This window comes from Suillus paluster (assembly GCF_016628075.1).
Source record: "Suillus paluster strain FC165 chromosome Unknown EDB91scaffold_37, whole genome shotgun sequence".
NCBI classification, from domain to species: domain Eukaryota; kingdom Fungi; phylum Basidiomycota; class Agaricomycetes; order Boletales; family Suillaceae; genus Suillus; species Suillus paluster.
In genome coordinates, this window is record NW_024537597.1 from 39,654 (window position 1) to 62,652 (window position 22,999).

At 47.6% G+C, this 22,999-nt stretch overlaps 12 protein-coding genes across 12 annotated transcripts; 5 read left to right on the top strand and 7 right to left on the bottom strand.

The window, feature by feature from the left end:
• Nucleotides 1–1,104: 1,104 nt before the first annotated feature.
• EDB91DRAFT_1083207 (uncharacterized protein) lies at nucleotides 1,105–1,893 on the bottom strand (the record flags this gene model as incomplete). Its single annotated transcript, XM_041315596.1, has 4 exons — nucleotides 1,105–1,210; nucleotides 1,285–1,481; nucleotides 1,560–1,704; nucleotides 1,787–1,893. 4 exons carry the CDS (start codon nucleotides 1,891–1,893, stop codon nucleotides 1,105–1,107), a joined length of 555 nt encoding a protein of 184 aa, XP_041175755.1.
• Nucleotides 1,894–2,965: 1,072 nt separating this feature from the next.
• Nucleotides 2,966–3,334, bottom strand: EDB91DRAFT_1055411 (uncharacterized protein; the record flags this gene model as incomplete). Its single annotated transcript, XM_041313914.1, has 1 exon — nucleotides 2,966–3,334. A coding segment is annotated over one exon (369 nt), but the record flags the coding sequence as incomplete, so codon positions are not given.
• A 1,222-nt stretch (nucleotides 3,335–4,556) lies between these two features.
• On the top strand, nucleotides 4,557–5,295 carry EDB91DRAFT_494301 (uncharacterized protein). Its single transcript, XM_041327457.1, has 5 exons — nucleotides 4,557–4,604; nucleotides 4,655–4,782; nucleotides 4,838–4,896; nucleotides 4,972–5,223; nucleotides 5,280–5,295. Exons 2-4 carry the CDS (start codon nucleotides 4,775–4,777, stop codon nucleotides 5,175–5,177), a joined length of 273 nt encoding a protein of 90 aa, XP_041175757.1. The 5' UTR covers nucleotides 4,557–4,604; nucleotides 4,655–4,774; the 3' UTR covers nucleotides 5,178–5,223; nucleotides 5,280–5,295.
• A 2,083-nt stretch (nucleotides 5,296–7,378) lies between these two features.
• On the bottom strand, nucleotides 7,379–7,888 carry EDB91DRAFT_1141307 (uncharacterized protein; the record flags this gene model as incomplete). Its single annotated transcript, XM_041319003.1, has 2 exons — nucleotides 7,379–7,472; nucleotides 7,524–7,888. Coding segments are annotated over 2 exons (459 nt in total), but the record flags the coding sequence as incomplete, so codon positions are not given.
• An 874-nt stretch (nucleotides 7,889–8,762) lies between these two features.
• EDB91DRAFT_1249821 (GTPase) lies at nucleotides 8,763–9,882 on the top strand (the record flags this gene model as incomplete). The annotated part of the gene is made up of 7 exons (XM_041323146.1): nucleotides 8,763–8,792; nucleotides 8,850–8,884; nucleotides 8,938–9,174; nucleotides 9,205–9,398; nucleotides 9,455–9,682; nucleotides 9,739–9,753; nucleotides 9,809–9,882. The coding sequence occupies 7 exons, from the start codon at nucleotides 8,763–8,765 to the stop codon at nucleotides 9,880–9,882; spliced, it is 813 nt and encodes a 270-aa protein (XP_041175759.1).
• Nucleotides 9,883–10,993: 1,111 nt separating this feature from the next.
• Nucleotides 10,994–11,344, top strand: EDB91DRAFT_1249822 (uncharacterized protein; the record flags this gene model as incomplete). The annotated part of the gene is made up of 3 exons (XM_041323147.1): nucleotides 10,994–11,083; nucleotides 11,130–11,174; nucleotides 11,222–11,344. The coding sequence occupies 3 exons, from the start codon at nucleotides 10,994–10,996 to the stop codon at nucleotides 11,342–11,344; spliced, it is 258 nt and encodes an 85-aa protein (XP_041175760.1).
• Nucleotides 11,345–12,384: 1,040 nt separating this feature from the next.
• EDB91DRAFT_1141315 (uncharacterized protein) lies at nucleotides 12,385–13,715 on the bottom strand. The gene is made up of 4 exons (XM_041319004.1): nucleotides 13,343–13,715; nucleotides 13,019–13,269; nucleotides 12,609–12,942; nucleotides 12,385–12,553 (listed from the first exon to the last, which is right to left on the bottom strand). The coding sequence occupies exons 1-4, from the start codon at nucleotides 13,599–13,601 to the stop codon at nucleotides 12,525–12,527; spliced, it is 873 nt and encodes a 290-aa protein (XP_041175761.1). The 5' UTR covers nucleotides 13,602–13,715; the 3' UTR covers nucleotides 12,385–12,524.
• Nucleotides 13,716–14,752: 1,037 nt separating this feature from the next.
• EDB91DRAFT_1224496 (uncharacterized protein) lies at nucleotides 14,753–16,834 on the bottom strand. Its single transcript, XM_041320953.1, has 4 exons — nucleotides 16,791–16,834; nucleotides 15,855–16,709; nucleotides 15,111–15,803; nucleotides 14,753–15,049 (listed from the first exon to the last, which is right to left on the bottom strand). Exons 2-4 carry the CDS (start codon nucleotides 16,514–16,516, stop codon nucleotides 14,881–14,883), a joined length of 1,524 nt encoding a protein of 507 aa, XP_041175762.1. The 5' UTR covers nucleotides 16,517–16,709; nucleotides 16,791–16,834; the 3' UTR covers nucleotides 14,753–14,880.
• A 17-nt stretch (nucleotides 16,835–16,851) lies between these two features.
• Nucleotides 16,852–17,993, top strand: EDB91DRAFT_1034906 (uncharacterized protein; the record flags this gene model as incomplete). Its single annotated transcript, XM_041312783.1, has 5 exons — nucleotides 16,852–16,902; nucleotides 16,956–17,022; nucleotides 17,075–17,230; nucleotides 17,287–17,405; nucleotides 17,463–17,993. Coding segments are annotated over 5 exons (924 nt in total), but the record flags the coding sequence as incomplete, so codon positions are not given.
• A 350-nt stretch (nucleotides 17,994–18,343) lies between these two features.
• Nucleotides 18,344–19,467, top strand: EDB91DRAFT_494494 (uncharacterized protein). Its single transcript, XM_041327458.1, has 4 exons — nucleotides 18,344–18,677; nucleotides 18,730–18,946; nucleotides 18,997–19,178; nucleotides 19,226–19,467. Exons 1-4 carry the CDS (start codon nucleotides 18,582–18,584, stop codon nucleotides 19,247–19,249), a joined length of 519 nt encoding a protein of 172 aa, XP_041175764.1. The 5' UTR covers nucleotides 18,344–18,581; the 3' UTR covers nucleotides 19,250–19,467.
• Nucleotides 19,468–19,503: 36 nt separating this feature from the next.
• Nucleotides 19,504–20,584, bottom strand: EDB91DRAFT_494505 (small GTPase CDC42). Its single transcript, XM_041327459.1, has 5 exons — nucleotides 20,422–20,584; nucleotides 20,305–20,361; nucleotides 20,184–20,256; nucleotides 19,776–20,110; nucleotides 19,504–19,720 (listed from the first exon to the last, which is right to left on the bottom strand). The coding sequence occupies exons 1-5, from the start codon at nucleotides 20,467–20,469 to the stop codon at nucleotides 19,658–19,660; spliced, it is 576 nt and encodes a 191-aa protein (XP_041175765.1). The 5' UTR covers nucleotides 20,470–20,584; the 3' UTR covers nucleotides 19,504–19,657.
• A 707-nt stretch (nucleotides 20,585–21,291) lies between these two features.
• Nucleotides 21,292–22,363, bottom strand: EDB91DRAFT_1055305 (uncharacterized protein; the record flags this gene model as incomplete). The annotated part of the gene is made up of 7 exons (XM_041313904.1): nucleotides 21,292–21,378; nucleotides 21,431–21,453; nucleotides 21,512–21,786; nucleotides 21,837–21,902; nucleotides 21,959–22,061; nucleotides 22,110–22,242; nucleotides 22,292–22,363. The coding sequence occupies 7 exons, from the start codon at nucleotides 22,361–22,363 to the stop codon at nucleotides 21,292–21,294; spliced, it is 759 nt and encodes a 252-aa protein (XP_041175766.1).
• Nucleotides 22,364–22,999: the final 636 nt, after the last annotated feature.

The window sequence follows — 22,999 nt, forward strand, 5'->3', positions numbered from 1 at the left end:
GATACTCAGTCTGAATATTACCTTTTCCAAGCCCTGCTCTTCTATTCTTTGACTTGGGCCTGATCCTAGTCAACTCCTGTTAGCCGGCCTAGGGGATTGACTCCCTAGGTCAGCCACCCTCCAATCCTCTGATCCTCCACCCTATCCTCCAATCCTCTGCTCCCCCGTTCCTCCATTCCCCCATTCCCCCATTCCCCCGTTCCTCCGCTCGTCTGACTTCCCGTGCGTCGGAACTAAAATCCCACACTCTTGCATCCATCCCCTCCATTCCGCTCTGCGAGGACTTTGTCCAAGCAGTCCCTTCTGCTCCGCTTCTACTGTTGGTTCCAACTGCAGTAGTTCCCCGCCTCCCTCCTGTTGGGCAGAACAACCCCCACCCGACTTTCCCACACTCACCTAGTAGTCCGTTGGTCCTCCTTCAGAGGACCCCCATTCCGACGTCCTGTCAGAACTCATAGAACTCATGTCAGACTACATTCCGAAATTAGGGGCACGTACTTGGGTAAGGGGCGCAGCGTACGAGCTGAAGCCAAGCCCCTCAGACTCCGCTTTACCCCTGAGCACGGTCTTAACAGTGGTGTAAATTATCAGGTGAAAGAGAAAAAGTTAGTAGCCAGGGCGACCGCATGAGTTTACGAACCTTAGAAATATCCTCATGGACGGAGCTGTCTGTAAATGTAACACCAATAACCTGGTTTGGGTGCTTGAGATTTCACCAGCGTGGAAAATTTTCGAATCTAATACATATTAATATCGAGCATCAGATAAGGGACAACTTGAAAAGAACAAACCAATTGTCAACTTGCGATACTTTTCCCCTTCCAAGAGTTACAATGAATTTCTGCAGTTCAACCCAGAGATGGTGTGACCAGAGTCCACCATGATTGAAGTGACAATGCTCATGTGACAATGCTCAATGCATGCAGGTGAATGCTACTGCCCAAAATGTGTTCTAATAAGACAATCAATCTTTGATATTGACATGCAGAAATATTTGCTCACATCAATTAAACAAAGCGCTTGTTCTTTCAGGAGTTCCTCTCTTTCTTCAAAGGTTTCTTTCGCATGCGCAGCATTTATAACTGCTTGCGACTCTTTCAATATTCACCAACAATATGATTTTGAAGTATCCCACAGGTCATCTCGAGGAACTAGACAAACAGGGCATGGCCAAAGACTCATGATTCCTTGAGTAAGCGACATGACAGATCTTGTAATGATACCATTAAGCAATCAGAAAAAAACAATTCAGACCACAACCGTAACAACCAAATAAATACTCACTGTTCTTCGAAATCAGCTGATAGAATGAGGATACAGAGAAAGAACCAGCGCTGGACACCGTCTAGACATTTGAACCACTGCCCCGTTTGCGATTTTGAGGCTAAGGAAGAGATAATCCTGGCAAATGACTTGTGCCAGACAGTATTTTTGAAGTCTACCCAGCTGGGCTTTCCAGAGTGTAATTTTTTGTCCTTAACCTATTTAAACTGCATCAGCAGCACTAACAGCAAGTCACTAAAGGAAATCGCACAATCGGCAGCCATCCCACCACATACCCACCACCTGCACCTCGCCTGTTTCGAATTGCAGTCGGTAGGTTTGCTAAACTGGATAACCTTTTGTGGTACCGAAGGAGGAGAGTTTTGTCTTATCCGCGTACAGTATATATGCCAGTAGGCAAGCACCTGGTGGGAGTTGCAACTACAAAGTAATACAATGAAATAAGGACACAATGAGAAACTACAAAGTATCACCACATACTTGTACATCCCAAATATCTCACACAGTGAAAGGCTCATCAACAAAAGAAACAAATGTGTTACCATCAAACTTTGAGAGGTGCTGTGCATCAAATATGAAGTATGGAAAGAGGTGGGGATTGCGAAGCATGTCGGCAGCCAACTCCCAAAGGTCTCAGTAATGTATGTCATATTCCCGTAGTTCCTCATCTCCAGCGAACGGGATCGAGATCACTTCTTTCATAAACTATACTTCATACTATGTCAGACTTGTTCAAAATAGAAATAGGATATATCACCTTTGTAATGCAGTGCGAGGCTGCCTCCCTGTTATGACCAACGTCCCTTAACCTAACTAGTAGGTGTCTGGAGATCGGACCACACCACAGGACTCGTCTGAGAGAGGGTAAAACAGGGATAGTATTGAGAGGGAACGTCTAGGTCTACGATGACGTAAGAATGAAGAGGTTAAGTCTAAGGAGTACTACTGACTACGACCTAAACTATATACTACTATTGGGGCGGAGATATCTGAGTATGAAAGGTTGTGATATATCTATATACGGTCAGAACATTGCACCTAGGGTATAGGGTGTCTTATCAACCAATCAACTACAAGAAAGGGAAAAGGGTCCATAGGGGTATCGGGAATTAAGCAGGGTTCTCAGGGTACTGCTTCTATTCAGGGTAAGCGGATATTAAGAAGGGTGTGAGAGAGTTCTGTGACAAGAAGTCTCGAGCGGTGATTAAGGATCTCGATAAGAGATGGAATCTGGAGATGTATCAGGTACAATCGTATCTAGGGTTTCTCCAGGGTCTTCGGTAATGAGCATGCTTCTTTATGAGTAGCGCTTCTGTGATAGGGGTTCAGGGTTTAGCTGTGACTGTGCAACAGGTTCCAATGTAAGAGGTTCGATGAATGACAGAGGTAACTCTTAACATGTCATGTGTGGGAAGTGAAGGTCTGCGATGTGAAGGGATGATGACTCTTCGAGAGATGGCTCGTAAAGGACTCTCGGTTATGGTTCGATCATAGAGGCATGTAGATGCTTATGATGTAACCCGTTGCCTAATCGTAGGACTTCTAAGGATGTGATGACTTCAGATGTCTAGGGTTACAGATATAGATGGATGATGTTGATGTAGTATAGATGTGATATAAAGATAGTGATTGTTAATCGGTTATCCATCTTATCTTATCAGGGATCTTATCTAATCTAATCTTATCGGATAAGGTGACTTAGGGTTTGATAATCGAAATTTAGATGCAGTTGGTAACATTCATGACACTCCCACATGTTGTGGATATCCTTGTGGTTTTTGAATGTGAATTTCTCCTTGCCCAAAGCACAGCAGTGACATAGCTTGATAAACCAATCGGATTGTTGGTTGTTAAACCCGACCTTGAGCATGATCTCGGCAATCTCAAATTTGAGCCAAGATTTGAATGGACGCCAAGGTTCACCGTCAGGTGGGGGGACCAGGAATTCTGCAGCACAACGCTCAAAGCTATCAAATCCATATACCTTGGCCTTGATGCCACTACTCAGATGGTACTCAATTTTGATGTCATCTTGATTGAAGGTGGGGACCGCAGCCACGACTTCCGGTTCATTAAGTGCAGAAGGGCCTGTATTGAATAGGGTACACAGTCTAAGTGTTAGTGAGATCAACGAAAACAATTATGTGTCAACTCACCTGGACCAATCACTGGATCATCATGACCGAAGTCCACATTGAAGAATTCTGCATGATTTTGCATTTCAACTGTGAGTTTGTGAGCACCATAGATAGCATAACAAAAACAATATACTACTACATACCTGGTACAGGGATACGAATGGCTGATTGAGGTTTGTCGAGTCTCAATGATGAATCTGACACTGTATTTTGATACAATTAAACATCAGCTTCAACAATACATCAAGACAAAGATATAACGGACGCACCTTTCTCCTTGCAAATCGCATCTACAACCACCTGATCCCATTGTCTTTTGGCTGCCTTCATCTCGCAAGCTTTTCAGTGGGTGGTCCACCCTCGTGGCTTGATATCCTGGTCGCATAAGTTACAATGCTTTGAGCGCTCTGGACCCATGTAGTTGACAGTATTGTAAGCTGTATACAAACAGAGTTGAGGTGGGGAAATGGAGCAAGGAATGCACTAGAACACGAAGAGTGTACTGCAGGCACTGAAAACTAGTGATGATCTATATGCCCAAGTGCGTTACAAAGGACTTGCATGAAGAGATTATACGAGCAGCTGTGACGAAGAGGGAGCTGGAAAGACAAATATATATCTCAGACTCTAGGAAAGATCTCTGTACGAGTATAGTACCTGGAAAGACAAATATATCTAATGGTATGTTAGCTCTATAGGTTAGTGTAGAAATGAATAAAAACATACATCTCAGACTCTAGGAAAGATCTGAGATGTTTGGTCAATGCGACTTGTTCTTTATAGTACGGTTAGCATAGATAAGTAAATTAGTGTAACGTAGGAATAGACATCTCAATATTGACGAGCCTCGGCTGACGTCAACACATCGCCTCGTCATACCTGGACGTTGCGCTCGTATGGTTTCACTTTCATCTCTCCGGTCTGTTCTCCTCCGACTCTCTCGTTTCAACTGACTCCAACATTGCAATATATTGAAACTCAGCCATCAAATTACCTTATCATTTCAGGAGGCATTTCAATTGATTTCAATGGCATGCAAACAGCGTGTCAACATCACGTCATTGCAACCACTTTCGTAAATTTCTGACATAGAACTCCGCGCCAAGCCTGAGAGCGTGGCAAACTCCTCGTTCGCTTCTCCAGTCACTAGCATCCACACAGGCTAGTGTATAATTATACTAGGTAACTAAATGAAATACATCATCTGTACAAATCGCATGGCTACTCCTCAGAAACGGCAGCAGTCCCAGCAGCCTGTGTTAAGGTTTTGGAGGGGTGCCTCTAAGCAGACTATTCCGCCTCCTTCATCGGTATTACTAAGAGCTGCCTTGACCCCAGTGGCAGCGGCAAGGATGGCGATGTAGGTGAACTGAATCTTCAGAGTATCTAGTATATGCGTTAATGATGACCGTCAGTGCCAGAAAACTAACCACCGTCAAAATTTTGATTGTGTGGTGTATGCGAAGGTGCTATGGCACGTCCACGAAGAGCTAGTTCTGCCGGCTGGCACCAACCACTGGATTTTCATATGTGTGTATCATTATTATAGGCCAGCTACTGGAAACTAGGTTCTGGGCTTGCTGCCTGGAGTTCTACCACCCTGTTGACGCGCCAAAGTTCTGCCAAACCGGCTGGCAGAACTCGGCAGTTCTGCCCACAATACTACCGCCGGTATTCATAATTAGGTCCTACAGTACTCAGTATCCAATATCCATTTATTTGAGTGTCCGAACCTCAGGTGCATATATAAATTGAACGTGGTCAAGTTCCAAAATCTTCAAAGACAATCGTCTCGTTTACAGTGAGTAATCCTTCCTTTCTTGAGCAACTTGAACATTTCATCTATTCCACATTTAGTTCTTCCTGGACGTGCATAGCGCCTTCGCGCACACTACACAATCAAAATTTCGACGGTGAGTGGTTTCTTGACACCGACAGTCATCACTAACGCATATACTAGATACCATGAATATTCAGTTCACCTACCTCGCCATCCTTGCCGCTGCCGCTGGGGCGAAGGCTCTTAGTGATACCGATGAAGGAGACGGAATATTCTGCTTAAATGCATGCTTCCATACTAACCGTGGATGCGTGAAAGGGTGGACACCCGTCCCGAACCCTACTACAGGCTGCTGGGACTGCTGCATGTTCTGAAGAGTAGCCATCGGGTTTGTACAGGTGATGTATTCCATCTAGTTACTTAATATCATAGGTTCTGAAGAGGGCTTAGCGGTTCCAATGAAAATTATTAGAAAATATGCTGATGATGAGAAGGGCCGAGCTGTGCCTTGTGTAATATATTTGTATCTAGTTCCAGCAGATCCTTCACTTCTAGCATTGGATGGGAAACAACGGCATTGCTTTCGCCGTCCCCTCTAAATTGAAAGAAACCAAAATACCTACGACTGAACACGCCTTCGAGATAAGTTAGAAATAGCCACGAGGTTTGTGATTTCTTTATTGGAGAGCGCTGGGTATTTCAGAATATCATCCTCAGTTGCCTGACAGGCTAGGAACATAACTGCACATTATCATAGGCACCGGATGAAACGCAATGCTTGTGGTAACACTGACCCAACCAAGTTATAAGCCACAGAGGATGCAAGCTGATTTTCGTGGTTCCGAGTTCGTCATTCAATATTCATCAACGTGGCTTGTGCCTTCAATTTGATAAGTAGAACTTCATTGCCAGATGTCACAGGCTCACAGCTGCACGAGTTCGAGTCCTGACCTTAACCAGAACCCCCGTTTCCAACTGCATCGACAGCGAAGCCTGCGGCGGCTTTATTCCTACAATCTTTCAAACCACCTCTCTGAGTCCGTCCTCCACATTAGTTTTCTTACCGCAGATGCGTCTTCCGGACCAGCGATATCGATAAGCCTTTACGTTTTCCATTTGACGTTGATAGAGCAAAACCACATGTATTTGCCTTTGTTTGAGTTGCTTGTCGTGTTATTCCCTGTATGCCACCACTATCGAAGTTGAATCGCCTCGATTTGCCATATTCAAAAAGCTATGGTCATACCTATCCGAGCGGTCGTGCACGCCTGTCTTTCTGACACTGACGAGTTGAACTGCTGCACTGTATGTCTACCACACGACGCTCCAGACCAACTCGCCAGCGCCCGCGGTGAATACGCCACTTTATTAATATGCGACGAGCTTGTCATCGTCGATAGTCGAAGCTGCACAGAAGTGTGTGAGGTTGATATCTGTCTGTACTTGGAATTAGGTTCGAAATCTAGAGAACGAGGCAGACGCTCACCACTGGTAGGAGGAGCTATATATGCTTTCTCCTCGATGCTTCCCATGCAGCAGTCTAACAGCGTCTCATGAACCGTAAGATCAACAAGGGTGCTGTTATCATCGGAGGGAGGTTAAGGAGGCGTGGCAGCACATGCAATGGAGTTGTGAGGAAAGAGGGCCAGAAAGGATCGCATGTCCAAAGAGGGTTATTGGGAGTGACACACACCAGAATAATACTATATGTGATTCAAACAAGGTAGACTCAACCCACACGACTCTTTTTCGCCTTCTTCGCCCTTCCTCGCCCCCTCTCATCCACATCCTTCTCCCTCGTCCCTTTCTCCTTCTCCTTCTCGGATTCGGAACTGCCGTCTATGGTTGGAGAAGCGACGTCAGATTGGTGGAGGTTGGATTTAGGTTGGGGTCTGTTGCATGGTTGGGTGAGCGTCACTGAGAGTGAAGGTCTGGAGGTCTGGACATGGGTTTTGTGGTGGGCTTGGGTGAGTCAGATGCCTCAGAAGCGGGTAGGACTAGTAGCTGACCTAGGCGAGGGATTGTCGACGGTTGAGGGAAATGTCGAGGGTGTATGTAGTTGGGTATTGGATGAAGGATAGGGTATAGCACGGGTATACCCGCGGGTCGGAAGATCAACACCGTACCCGTACGGGTACGGGTACGGTTTTACCCGTGCTAACCCGCGGTATGGAAGTAATTGAGAAGCGTCTGAAGCGCATCTTGCAACGATTCTGCACGCAGAGGCTGGCGGAGATACTCTGCTCGCGTCGGAAATGGAGAAGAAACAGCTGGTCGTGGAATCATAAATGTTGAGTGAGACTTCGGAGGGGAATAAATACCTTTGGCGTCATTGTGAGAGGGCCAGGGCGTTGATAATGTGGCAGAAGTGGAATATGATGACAGCGCTGATATATAATTGCTGGTGTGCCCAACAAGAGATAATCTGTTCTCCTTTGCACGATCATCAGCAAAGTCACCAAATTGGCCCTCACTGGAACGTGATGGCCCATTTGACAGCCAGTTTCCCATGGTAGCCTTGGTTCGTCTTTGAACAGTGCACAGAAGCGATACAGATGTATGCAGGGATGTATGGACGAGTACGGTGGATGAAATAGGAGCAATCCGACGGGAGTTAGAAGAGAACTTGGAACCCCACTGACCAACAACTTAGATGCTGTTTGACTGAAGGTCATATTCTCCATCCCATTAAGTAGTTGGCGAATCAGAGGTCGCCGAAGGTCACATTCTCCATCCCATTAAGTAGTTGGCGAATCAGAGGTCGCTGTAATGACCATTTACAGTAGTTGTTATTACCATTTATAGTATTTGAACGGACCGTGGTCCGTGGGACATGTCCTATCAAGATCTGACAACTCGAGGACCCTTCATAGTACACCGACATCCGTCTATTTGGAATGGAGCTTTGGAAGATGGACCAATTAATATTGGGTCTTGGCAGAATGGCGGCACTTTTGGTGTTTCCCGCGTGCCGCATCTGCGAGTGTAGGCAGTCAGGGAAGGCGGGGAGGCGGTTGTTTGTTTCGCTCCAAAACTAAACAAAGTCGGTGAGTCGTGTAAAATGGAATTTGGCCTATCGATATGGAAATAGCTGTAATGGCATACCCGTATAATTCTCCTGAGGACATTGCCAGGTTGGTACGATCAGTGCCGCCTGGTTCATCTAAAGTCATGGTGTACAAGGTTGCACTAGACACAATTGTCAAAGCGCGCATGTCTGCGGATGAAGCCATCACGGAGGCGCTCAACCTGAGCATGATTGGGACCATGACCACCATCCCTGTTCCTGGTGTGCAAGAAATCGCTGTCAGTGCCTCAAAGACGATCTGGATCATCTCGACATCGCCGTTGATGCACGTTTTGATGATCTAGATGACGAAGCTACCGAAGTAGCAGCCGCCCATGATATCAATGAAGATGTCCGTGATCCGTTTATGCCGGGTGAAGGGCGACAGACGATAGGAACCTCACTGGCATCCTGCACTTGCTCACCATATAGTCTGGTCACGTCGGTGGATACATATAGCTCTTTGTCCATTTAACGCTCCCAACAACTCGAAATGGCGGTCGAATATGATTATCTCTTCAAGGTCCGTAGCCCGAGTCATTCGATGGTTTCCATAGTGCTTACCAGTTCCCCATCATAGGTTGTTCTAATTGGGGACACTGTGGTTGGCAAATCGTAAGCGTGTTTCGTGCTCCGTCTGTCGCTCTCTAGCTCACAGCAACTTACAGAAACCGTAAGGAGTGGTGTACTTGGCATGCGCAGACGCTCAATCACCCAGTTCTCTCGCGATTCACTCGTAATGAGTTCAACCTGACGTCCGAACCTACTATTGGTGTCGAGTTCGAGAGCCGCTCGATTGATGTCGATGCCAAGACCGTGAGGGCACAGATATGGGATACTGCAGGTCAAGGACGTTACCGTGCCATCACTTCTGCGTGCACAGTCGCCCTCCGCAGTCGTGTAATGTGCATTTTTATAAGCTGAAAATTTCGCAGGTACTACCGTGGCGCTGTTGGTGCTCTGTTGGTGTACGACATCGCCAAACATACGACATACGTCAGCGTGACGCGGTGGTTGAAAGAGCTCCAGGATCACGCAGACTCGAACATTTTCATTATGCTTGTTGGAAATAAGAGTGACTTGAAATACTTGAGGGCAGTTCCCACTGAGGAGGCAAAGTCCTTCGCGGGTATGTCCTACATGGACCGACTGTTACTGAATTAGTCACTGACTGATTTTTGGCAGCGGAAAACGAACTTTCGTTTATCGAGACTTCGGCGCTGGACACCTCGAATGTCGAGTCAGCTTTCCATACCATCCTTACGGGTTTTTTTCGTTCTATCCATCAAAAGGACCCCTCACTAATCACAACAACTCGACACGATCCAATACGACAATCTCTTCAAGGTCCGTTTTCCAACTCATTCGATGGTTTCTTCGGCGCTTGCAAGTTCCCCATCATAGATGGTTCTAGTCGGTGGATCTGAGGCTGGCAAATCGTAAGCATGTTTCATCTTTCTAGTTCACAGTAGCCTACAGAAATCGTAAGGAATTGCGTACTTACCAAGGGAAGCGCATATGCTCACAAAAATTTCCCAGTTATTTCGCGATTCACTCGTGACGAGTTCAACCTGGAGTGTAAAACTACTATTGGTGTTGAGTTCGAATCCTGATTGATCGATGTTGATGCGAACACGGTAAAGGAACAGATATGAGATACTGCAGGTCAAGATTGTCACCGTGCCATCACCTCTGCGTATACAATCGCCCTCCGTAGCCGTTGTGGATCTGTCAATGTCTCTGGTATTACACTGTGCAGAGGAATGACCATTTTTCATTCGTCTGAGGTGCCCAAGTACTAGGGAAGACTAACTCGGACTACACACCCACCGAGTAAGCTTGGTTTTGAGCCGTCTCCCTCGGATCATGTTCCAATCAATTTCTCATTTCCACAGCGTCACAGACGTCCTAGACTCAAATTTGCAACTAATTGACTACCGCAATACAACTTGTGACTTTTGATTTCTGGTCGACCATCTCGTGTTAACGCCTGTGCACCAGGCATTATGCATTTCGACTATCTTCCTTCGAGGAGGGTATGACCACGTGACTGCAGCCACGTTCCTTCCTCATACTTGAGCTCGCTGTCGCGCACAGCGGCGAGCGCCGGGCACGAAGCTTTGGGAGTTAATAACGCTGACGTGGCGGGACATAGCTCGGCCACATATTGCAGCCGCCAGTCAGTGGGGCAGAACTATTGAGGTCAGTTCTGCCCGTTCTACGGGGTCTGGCTAGGGGAGACTAGTTCTGCCGGCCCAACCCTGATAACTCGACTGTCATACGTGTGTGTTACTATTACAGGTCAGCTACTGGAAACTAGGTTACGGGCTTGCTGCCTGGAGTTCTGCCAAACTGGCTGGCAGAACTCGTCAGTTCTGCCCACAACACTACCGCAGATATTCATAATAATTAAGTCCTAATATTAGATCCCAAACACCGCTCTCACCTCCTGGTAGCCCTGATTCATTTGGGTGTCCGATCCTCAGGTGCATATAAATTGAAGATGGTCAAGTCCCAAAATTCTTAAGAGACAATCCCCTCGTTTAAAGTGAGCAATCATGAGACTTAAAGACTTGGGCAACTTGGAGATTGTATTCATTTCACATTTAGCACTTCCTGGACGTGCCATAACACCTTCGCGTACACCCCACAATCAAAATTTTAACGGGTGGCTAGTGTCCTAGTACTGTCAGTCATCACTAACGCATATAAGTACTAGATACCATGAAGATTCAGTTCACCTACCTCGTTATCCTTGCCGCTGCCGCTGGGGTGAAGGCAGCTCCTAGTAATACCGATGAAGCAGGTGGAACAGTCTGCCAAGGGAAATGCTGGGGTAGTGTGTATGACTGCCCGATAGGGTGGAAACCCACTCCAGACCATCTCGCATACTGTTATGACTGCTGTAAATCTAAGGAGTAGCCATCGATATGACCTTATGATAACGAGTAGTTCAATCAGAGGGCTCTGAACATCAGTCCGCGCCAATATTCCTCGCAAGACTCGGAACACTTCGACCTTTTGGATTTCTCTCAGCTCCGGGGTGGAAAACCTACCAAAGAAGCCCTTTCGTAGTTTTTGGGATTCTCGGACTGCCAAATGTATGTCTCCTTGTGAATTAGCTTTAGCTGCCAACCTGTAGGAGAAAATGCGATCGTAGACGACTGAGAACAAGCACAATCCGTACATTGCTCTCTTGAATCGTGTCGACTCCGCATGGGACAGTCTTTGTCTCGGACCTTCTAAATCGGTCTTTAATAATGACGGGACAAATCATTCAGACCGATCGGAATAAAAGACCTAGATGAGGCTTATAGTTTCTTTACTGGAGAGCACTGGGTGTTTCAGAATATCGTCCTCAGTTAACTAACAGGCTAGGAATATAGCTGTGCATGATGGCACCGGACAAAACATAATACTTGTAGTAAGAGATACTGTTGTAAATGGATTTCCTTGGTTCCGAGAAGTTTGTCATTCATCAACGCGGCGCCGGTTTGCGGTTTCAACTTGGTCTACTTACTTTGTCGCAGTCTCAACTTGATTAGTACTTCATTGCCGGATGTCACAACTGCACGAATTCGATCAAACCTCCTCCTGGATCTTCCGGACTAGCGATATCGATAAGTCTTTACGTTGTCCATTCGATGTTAATGGAGCAAAACCACAGGTATTTGCCTTTGATTGTCTTGAATTTTTATCACCACCGCGGCGTACGCTGCTACGCAGTCGCCCTCCGCAATCGTCGTGCATTATTTAAGCGCAGGTACTACCGTGGTGCTGTCGGTGCATTCTTGGTGTACGACATTGCCAAATATGCAACGTACGTCAATGTGATGCAGTGGATGAAGGAACTCCGGGATCACGCAGCCTTGGACATTGTTATCATGCCTGTTGGAAATAAAACCAACTTGAATCATCTTAGGGAAGTTCCCACTGAGGAGGCAAAGGCCCTCACAGGTAGTCTTCCACAAGTCGGTGACTGAATCACCCACCGATTGAGTTTTGGCAGCCGAACATAGTTTTTGGTTTATCGAGACTTCGGCTCCGGTTTCTTCGAATGTCATCTCGGGTTTCATCACCCTTCTTTCTGTTGCGGTTACCTCGCAATTACGACAGGTGACACATAATAGTAGACACCGGGTAGATCTAGAGTTGCAGTTATGTGTCGTTGCTGTAACCATTGCTAAACCACTCTCGGTCTATATTGTGTATATTTATAGCTTCTGGTATAAAACCAATATATCATGGTGGGTATTCACTGTGTCTTAATCTTCTCTACTACACCTACACAAAAAACCATCAGTACCGCTTCAACATAAAAACAACAGATAGAACTTACTCCTCTTCCAGATAAGCCCAAAGTTCTTCGCAGTTCGAATGGAGAACATCCCTGCGAGAATGAGCGCACATAACGCGCGAGCGGACTCAGGGTCCATCGGCTCGACTTTATCGCCCGCGCTCCCGAGGACGGTCGAAATCACGCCATGGAGCTCCGCCCAGAATGGCTGGGCGTGTGTGAAGAGGGCATAGAGCCCTGTGATGAGCGGGGCACACCAGAGGTCAGTAGCCGTCCAGCCATAGGGCTTAAGTTCGGCGGGGGTCGTTAGCGTAAGCGGGGTAGGCTCAATGAAGGAGAACATGTTTGTTATGAAAAAGCCGCCATTGGCGATCACCTGTGGTAGGGAAGGGTGTTAGATAGGTAAATAGAAATAGACACAAGTACCGGAGAAATTGCGTGGGATGACATACGAGAGAAGAGAGCAGGAGAGTCCATGGGGAGGATGCGATAGCGGGGGACGTGTGGGTGATGACGGATGGTGGTACGAGACTGCAGAGGAGCATTGCGCGCGTAAATCCGTCGACAAAGGATAAAGGGAACTCGGTGTTGAGTGACATTGACGGCAGGACAGGGATATACTCTACAATTGCCTGTGTGGCGATGTAGATACCGGGGGAAATACTTGAGAGCATGAAAGATGGCGGAACACCAAGTAGAGAGCCTGAACATGGGGAGCGGTCAGTACGCGCAGCCCTGGCAGTCCCCTACATAAAAGGTTCGAGAGTAAGTAATACCTATGATAGCCTCTCCTCCAAATACAATCGTCAGCGTGGCACATGCGTCTCTTACAAAGGACCTCTCCTCTGCACGCACAAGCCTACTGTCTCCAGCGGTGGCATGCAAGCTTTCCCTGATCTGTCTCAAGGCGATGCAAAGCCGGAAGGCGGCTACCAGGTCGAGGGAGCAGACGTTAGTTCCAAACCAGGTGAATGGTGCTATTGGTTGAAGAGCATATCGATACAAGGATATGAATGGCTGGAGATCGAGAGACATGACGGCGGGAATGGTCGTAAAATCTGAGGAGCCCTCAGCTTAAGTAGCGCCTGTTACCTGAAGGTTTCGACGTGTCTTATTGACCGTCTGCTCCCGACGGCCAGCGCACAAGTGATATCTTTCTTATGTAAGGCAACTGGTCTTTCTTCAATTGAAAGAAAGCAGCGAACGTGTTTGAGATATTTGTCATGCACATCTGTCTCTTACCCACAGAAACCAACATATTCGCAATTATCTATGAAGACACACTAAGTGATACACTTGCTGCTCTTGCGAGAACCTGCAAGGAGCCTGCGCTTAATACGCCTTGGAAACACGTGAATGGACTTGAGCTACTCATCTCGCATGAAGGTCTCAGTAACAGAAACATACAAGGAAAATTTGTGAGCTACACGTTTCAAATACGATTCCCATGGTATGGAATACTTACGGCGCTGGATTCGTCCAAGTATTCTACACAATATCGTACAAAGACACAGACGAAAACACACAGAGTCGTTGACACGCTATTTTCCTGGGCTGCTTTGTCTTCGGCTGTCTCGGCCAGTTTCTGCGCCTTCAATGCAGCCTCCTTGCCTTCCGGTTGGAGAGAGAGGTGATAGGTTCGGATGGTGGCTCGTCTCCGAGTCTTCGCAACTTTGGAAAGCCATGGAGTCTTGTGATTGGAATCGCCCGTATCGATGGATAGGCGTTAATTATAGCGACATACCGCTCTCCTTTTTTACCCTTGTCTTCGGGTTTCTTGTGTAGTTGCCCAGCGGGTTCCGAATCTACAGCCTGTGTGATGCGTTCTTTTGCCTTCTGGGTTTTCAAGAACCCCCACTTCGTGGTGGTATATGATAGCGTTACTCTAGATGAGCTTATCAGCGGCACTCACAAGAAATTCGGGGAGACGTTGAGAGAGTCGTATGAGACTCATATCTAGTCGGAGCCTCAGATGAGCCACGCGGATTGATATCGAAGTAGGACTATGAGTGGCGAACGTTAACGAAGCCTGAGGGGTTAAATCATTTCCTAAATAATCACGCCTCGGCCTCAATGTTGTAAAGAAGGCGTTACATACTGTATCCATCGTCACCCTTGCATGTTGTAAGGTAATTGGTTACCGTAGAATAAGCTATCAGCTTGCATGAACAGTGAGATGCTATCATCATTCGAATATGCTCCAGGTGCATATATATTTCTCTGACAATAACGAGTAATCACTCTTGTTTGACTGGCAGGTCTTAAGCTTGGACCCCAAAGGAATACAATCAGAAAGTGCGACGGAGAACATTGCTCAGGGACCCAACTGAGTCCGGTGACCCATCCTTGCCCTCACAAACTCCTTGCCAGCACGTTTGACGATCGCTCGTCTCCCGATACCTCTCATATCTATGTAAACTGCAACAATATTCTTCGTCACGCCTGTGATCAAACCAGCGCTGCGTGCAGCTTCTGCACCGTACCTATCGCAATCATAAAACAAATTCAATTGCGAATTGCGTAGTTGATTGAGTGTTTACTTACTTGTGCTCGACGGCTCGACCAAAGTTTTGACCTCCCACGTCAACAAACTGCTTCATCGAAGAATCCAGGCTAGATAGTATCAGGTCCGCAGAGAGAAGAAGACGATGGTGCAGCTTCAAAGGGGGCCGCGGAGAAGAGGGAGGAGCACTACCCGGTCGCGGAGATGGAGATCTGCCTGACTGTCGCGGTGGTAAAGGCGGCTTCTTGTCGGAGGGATATGGCGATGGGAAAACAGAGGGCGAAGGTGATCGGGGTGGTGTAAATTTAGATGGTTCTGGTGCTAAATATGTGCTCGAAGATTGATGAGAAGCCTGGAAAGCTCCTCTTGAATACGGAGGAGGTTGTGGAGAGTGGGACCTAGGAGAACGGGAAGGACTTCCATCGTGCGGGGCCTGAGGCTGCTGGGCCTTCTTTGTGCCGATCGCACGTTTGATCATACTATCTACAAGGGATACGGTCTTCGTGCTCACAGTCGCAGCCTGTGCGCTCATTGTATGGACAGCGGATAAACCCTTACGGGCATTGTCGGATGTCAGGAAGACGAGAGCACGAGGAGGTGGTGGCAACGGGTTAGCTGCAGAGCCCGAGGATGATGGCCCTACTGACGCGTGAGGTGTTGAGTGATTGATGTAGTATGATGATGCGTGTGTCATCGTAGTGAGTAATAACTTGGTGGTACCGGTGATAACGTTGCTGCAAAGAGGAATCAATTGGATTTTCTCACTCAAGAACGGAAGAAAATACCTGGCCAATGAAGCTGACTTGATTATCCAGTCTTGATCTTCTGGAGGCATTGCACGAACGAGAGCTACGTGGGTATCATCCTCTGGAAGTTCTATCATAACTGGGTCATTTTCTCTACCCTGAACGCAGAGAGAAGGATCTTCATCAATCTTCACTTCGTTGTCAAGCTCTCCAACAATCTCTCCGTTATCCTCATCGATCAGGACAAGGCGGCCCCGCATAGCTTCGTGATCACCGGACAACCCCTGAGGTGAAACAACTGGAGCTTGAGCAGCGGCAGCGGCTTTGGAGTCCTTGTTGCCAGTAGTAAATTCGCGCATTTCCGCGTATTGTGCTAATATCCCATGAAGCGTGTCTTGATCCTCCAATAGGTGAGGTACATTAGAAAGGGGTAGGTCAAGTCTCAACGTGCTCCCATCAGGACTAGAAAGTGTGTATGACCTATGTCCCAGCTGGGCATCAAATGAGAAGTATATAGGCCGTGTTGGATCGATGGGACATTCAAATGAGCCGAGTCGAATCACAAGGTAGACTTCGGCGTGGTGCACATCGCCCGCCTGTGCGGTAACGCATTCCAATGCAAGCACTCCAGACTGCGGATTTCCCGAAGTCGTCAGTGTGACGTCGGGAATGTTGAGAAGAACGAACGCTTCAGATAACATGGAAGATGCGAAGGATAAAGTTGTTTGCCCAGATCATCACTGTGGACTCCACTGACTGCAGTGATCCTTGCGATGTTGCCTAATGAGGAATATCATCGGCGTCCGTCAAAGTCACTGGACGAGGCATCTGAAAGAAATTTTTTGAATTCCGGAAAGCTTTAGCACCGCGTATATCGTTCCATTTGAATCGTTGGTTCGTTTTCATAAGGTGGGCTATATACTGTCGGAAAAGATGAAAAGATGCTACAGGCCTCGCCAACCATAAACCTTAAAGTGGAAAGCTTACTAAGCCCATACATTTGGCTGGCAGGCCAAGCTATACCTTCAGAGTGACAATGTCTGGAAGACCTCAAGACGATAGAAATCAGGAGGCTACTGTATACTTGGTATGCGCTCCATTCAGATGACACGCAACTCCATACTCATTCATCAATGACAGGGTAATCTCGATGAACGGTGCACTGATGCACTGATTTGGGAGTTGATGCTGCAAGCAGGACCAGTCGGTGAGCAAAGTCGTACAATTTACCAGCTATTCGGAAATTGATGAGTCTATAGTGAATGTGCATCTTCCAAAGGACCGTATTTCAATGGCCCATCAGGGGTACGGTTTCTGTGAGTTCTTGACAGAGGAGGATGCCGAGTATGCATGCAAAATCATGAACCAGATAAAACTATGGGGAAAGCCCATCAGGGTGAACAAGGCGAGTTGTTGTGATTGTTCTTCTGGAGGTCTATCCTCATTCCATATTGTACGCAGGCTTCATCAGACAAAAAGCAACTGGACGTGGGAGCAAACCTCTTCATTGGCAATCTCGACGAGAACGTGGATGAGCGACTACTATACGACACTTTCAGTGCGTTTGGTATGATGGCCACGACTGCAAAGGTACGTATCACGTATGTGAACAACTAGATGCCTTCACTAAGGGATTTCATTTGATAGATTGCACGGGATCCTGGCACGGGGCTTTCGAAGGGTTACGGCTTCGTCTCATACACCGACTTCGAATCTTCCGACGCCGCAACAGAATCCATGAACGGCCAGTTCCTCATGAACAAAGCCATTACTGTGCAGTATGCTTTCAAAAAAGACGGCAAAGGCGAGCGTCACGGGACCTCAGCAGAACGTCTACTCGCAGCACAGGCACGGAAGAACAACGCGCTTCCCGTCTCTTCTCGCCCACCTCCTGCGCAGATGGCTTTTGGTGCTCGTCCTCCCATGCCAGGGTTCCAGGGTCCTTATCAAGGGCAGTTTGCGGGTGTGCTTGCTCAGCCGCCACCTCCCCCCGGTTTCAACCCGCCGCAGGCGGTCGTGCCACAGGGAATGCCAGGGATGGGAGGGATGCCACCTGGAATGGGAATGCCGCCTCCACCACCCAACATGCCCATGTTCAATCCTGGGGCATTCCCGCCACCGCCACCACCTGGTTTCGCTGTGCAAAATGTGCCCGGAGCGATGGTTCCGCCTCCTCCTGTGCCGTATTAAATGGGAAAAACTTGGTGAATGTGTGTCGTTTATTTCAGTTGTAACTTAGTCTATCTAATGTATCAGATTGTCTTCCTTTGCACGTGAGGTTCTCGAGCAACACTTGCTATCAGTTTAGCTACTGTGAGTTGAGTGTCTATTAGTGGACCTGCAGGTCGTCTACCAGGGTATCGCTCGTCACTTTAATTGATAGAAGGTTCCCGTCTAATGGACTGACTAGGAGAGACTAGTGATGGAGAAACTTTGCCTTCTTCAGATCGTTTTTTGGTATTGGGCAGTCGTTGTAATAGAGCCGCCTGCGACGTCAACTTTCGGCACCTTGAATGCATGCTATACATGATTTAGTAACGGTACTCTCATTTTTGGATTTCTAGCCTTGCTCCAGCATCAGGAATAAGGAAAATAAGGTCCTTCATTTAAATCATGGTACTTCGTAGTCTCCCTATAGAATAGAAGGAAGACAGTCCGTTTTAACTTTCTTTTCCTGTATTTACTGCGGGGAATCTGATGCGAATTTCCTCGCTTGCCTGATTGGACGTTGATGAAACGTACTCTCTAACACCCACTTTCGAACACATGGCAAACTGCTTCAACCTCGAGTATGCATCCCTAGATCATAGCAAATGGCGGAACCTTCCTCCTCCTCCAGGATTTTCCAACTTTACACCCAGCGTCAGTCCTGCGCAAACCCAACCATGCAAACGAAAACTAATGCCTCCAACAGTCTAGAACACCAGCCAAGGCTTCGGCGGTAGCAACCTCGTCATATGCATCACTGAAAGACAAGCGCGCTTGGGATTTCGCCATCGCCCCAGCCAAGTCTCTCCCCATGCAAGCATTCATGTTGTACATGTCCGGGGGAGGAGTGCAGATCTTCAGCATGGGTATCGTGTTCATGCTTCTCCTCACGCCGTTCAAAAGTATTGCTGGCATGAACGCAGGTATGTCTGTCCAATGTTTTACGTGTCAAATGTCTTATTTGTCGAGACAGCATTCGCACCATTTGCGCCTACACCTGCTAGTGCCAAGTCACTCAAGGTCCTTCCTCTCCAGAAGATAGCATACATCGCGTGCAACCTTTTGACACTCGCAGTCGGCCTCTGGAAGTGTCGTTCTATGGGTCTTCTACCAACTGGAACAGGAGATTGGCTTGCATTCGAGACTCGAGGGATGGTGAGTAATCACACAGTGCCTCTGGACGTCTCTCATATACTTGCAAGGCACCTGAACTGTCGCTACTATGATCGAGTTTTCCTATATGACAGTAGCCCAGGTCAGATCTGTGTTTCGCAGAGGCTCGCCGACACAATCCTGTCCTACATTGAAACTATCTCTAATCTGTAATGAATAGACAAGAGATGTCCCAGTCATGGGTATTAAATTCCTATCACACCACGGTTCCCAACAATATGAACAACACAGGTGTGAGAAAGATTGGCGATATCGGCTTCTCTAAGAGCACGAGCATAGCCTCAAGGTCTACTCAGCTCGTGCGGAAGAGAACAGATGCTACTGAACTGGGGGAAATCATGATGTCTTGACGCAACGAGAGAAACGACATAAAAAAGATGAGAAGGATATATGAGGCAGAACAAGGCGTAAAGAAGTCATAAGAAGATAAAACAATCTGTACCGTCGTGATGGATCATTCATTAAACGACGACGCATTTATGTGTCTTCTTAACCACAGGTGGCTCCAGCGCAGCGACAATAGCCTGGTGGAATATCAGTGAAATCATTCGGACGGAACATGCCGGAAATCCTACGGACCTCGTCGAAGACATTCTTCAACCCCTTCTGCGTCAGGGCTGAGCATTCGACATACTTGACAGCCCCGAGCTCCCTTGAAAGCCTCTCGCCGTGCTCGGTTGGGACCGGTCGTTGCTTCTGCCTGGAGAGCTTCTCGATAACCTGAGCGTCGTCCCGCAAATCGATTTGCGTCCCAACGATGAGGCATGGGACACCTGGACAGTGATGGTGCACCTCTGGGATCCATTTCTCCCTCACGTTCTCGAAGGATGGAGGGGACGTTACACTAAAGCAAACAAGGAAGACGTCGGTTTGCGGGTATGACAGTGGCCGGAGACGATCGTAATCCTCTTGCCCTTTTATATGGAAGTGATGTGTGAGCGATTGCATGAAGCGTAGCTACCATGGAGACTACAAAGAGACACGAACCAGCGGTATCGAAAAGCCCTAGCGTGTAAGGGTCTTCACCAATCATTACGGTGACCGCGTAGTTATCGAAGACCTGCGCTTATTTAGCATACTGTTCGACTATCTTTCGGAATGAACTTACAGTCGGGACATAGTCGCTTGGAAATTTGTTCGTGGTGTATGAGATCAACAAACAAGTCTGGCGATGTTGAGTACACACGTTCAAGTCCAGGGCACGTCATCATAACACGTCACGCACCTTGCCTACAGCACCGTCTCCCACCACTACAACCTTGATTGTCTGCATGTCGTTGAGATAGTTCTACGTGACAAAGTTGGCTATTAAGGCGAAAAGTTAGCACACGCGTCAACCACGCATTCTATGACCGCTTTTAGAACGCCTGCGGTATGCAAGGAGTAGCATGACAACCGCGCGACCAGGCAGGGTGAAAACCTCGACTGCCGGGTAATTAGACAAATGAATAGGAGGCTCACCAATTGTTCCGGAAAATTCAAGGAGGAGAGTTGAGGCAGGGAAATGCTATTAAGTAACCCAATCACGACAGAGAAGGTTGGACTCTAATTTACGAACAGAACCTAGGTCAGTTGGATCGGTTAAGCACAGAAAAGTTGATGGCAAAAGAGAAAGAGGAAGTTGGACGCACGTCGGTAGAAGAAATGAGAAAGTACGGTGTCGATGTTGGCGACGACGACGAGCAACGGACGAGTTCAACTACGACTTCTGATCATGCAGTGCACTTGACCCGACGAACCGGCCCTAATCAGCCAAACAACAACAAACACTCCTACGAGTCTCCAAGGCATTTATTGAACCTTCGGAAATTTCCCCCGTCTTCGTCGTCGACAATAAAACATGTTCAGAAACTACCCTAAAATCTCCATGAACATTGAACGAATAGTTATTGTCCATACACAAATTATAGAATGCTCGTATCATAACTTAGTCAGGGCGACACATGCAAAATACTGGTACACTGTATCCTTCCAGAAGGGATAAAGGACTGATTAGCATGTTTCACCCATTTAATCAAGAAGGTTGCTTGACGCGGAGACAATGTTCCTGATGAGCAACTGCGCCGAAAGTGGTACTGTAAGTTCTTACCTAGAATCACTGATCGGGAGGAGAGTTCCACCACGACAAAAGGCCTTGTGTAGTTCCCGTAACAATGTAGGAATGGGATGCGCGGTCAAAGCCCTGCATCGCAATTCAGTAACGCAAATACCAAAACGATTCCCGTTATACTGACTGCAACGGCCTGGGCTTGCTCATCTACATCAGAAGCCATCAGGTCAACGAGAAGGTCGAGCAAAATTCACAATCGACGTACTATCTCCATGATCCAGACCACTCAAAACCTCGCCTTTCCCTTTGTTCCAGACCAAACAAGAAGAATCTCTGTTGTGAAATACCACAGAACGACCACCGTTGACAAACACCGCAGGGGGAGCTTGTTTCGTATCACTTGTCGAGTCTCCGTTGATTGCATATACTTGCTCGATTTTGCCTTTGCGATCCATCCCTTGAATGCCTACAAGGTGAGCACGAGCGCCTACTTGAGATACAAGAGCCTGATCTCCGTTCGGACTGACGTCCAGGTGTCGTCTGTCGCATAGATCATGTCAGTCGTGAGGTGAGGCAATCAGAAATAGGACGCATGCATTTTAGCTTTGAGAAACGCGTAGGCTCGAAGCGTCCCATTGGGTACTTGACAATACCATCTGTCGTCACATCTGTCATCAGAGGTTACCAGAGCAACACTTTCTGATGCCCTTACAATACGCCGTCACTAGTGCCTCCGAGCAAGGCCTCCCCATCCTCGACGAACTTGATGCACGTCACATTCTGTCGAAGAATGGACCGCTGTGGTTGCCATGTCCCTGCGACAGATCTGACAATGCTTTCTGAAACCTGAGAGAAGCACAAACCTTTAATCCATAACCACACCTTCACGCCAAAACGAGGAAATGCAACGGCAAGGCGATCCCTATTGTAGGTGAAGCAGATGGCTTCCTCCTTCCCTGCATCAAGGAGCTTCGCCCACTGCCAATGGTTCTGGTTCTGGTTAGAACAGTCAGCTAACATCAACCTCATGTCCAAAAAGATCGACACTTGCGTTTCGCGTCCACTTGCTGATAATGCCATCCTGTCCCAGCGTGATAACGCCATTATCATCTATCATCCAAGCAACAGACGATATCGGCGAGTTTTGCGCAAGGCGAGCAGTTTCAATTCGATTCGATACACTCCATATTCGGATCGTTCGGTCATGACCTACATTCAACAGATTGGCACCAAGTAGGAGAAGGAAAAGAAAAGGTAGAAACGAACATACGACAGCCATTCGTTCACCATCTGAGCTGAAAACGATCTCTCTGACGCCAGCATCGCCATCACTCTTGATCCGCGTGGAATACATGCTCTCTTGTGTGGGCCAGGGATGTGCGCGCTTCCGTGGGCGCGAGCTGTCGGTGTCAGACTCGGCTATGGACATCGCCCGTTTCTTGCCTTTGCCATCGGACGGCGGACTATTTGACTGACTGGAAAACCTGAAAAGATTGGGAGACGTGGCTGGAGCGGGCAACACAGGTCTTGGCGACTGGATTATAATGGTCCGCTTCACGGTCGTCGTGGGCGTTGGTGGCAATGGGATATCAGTATGTTCTAAAAAAATATCAGGTAAGAGCGAAGATTCTAGCAGAGATGCGTTCTTGCCGTTTTTTATTTTGGGCCCGCCAGAACTGCATGGAGACTCCGTGGGTGGCTTATCTCTTAACGACCTATGCAAGAAACCGGGAGGAGATGGAGAGGTATATGC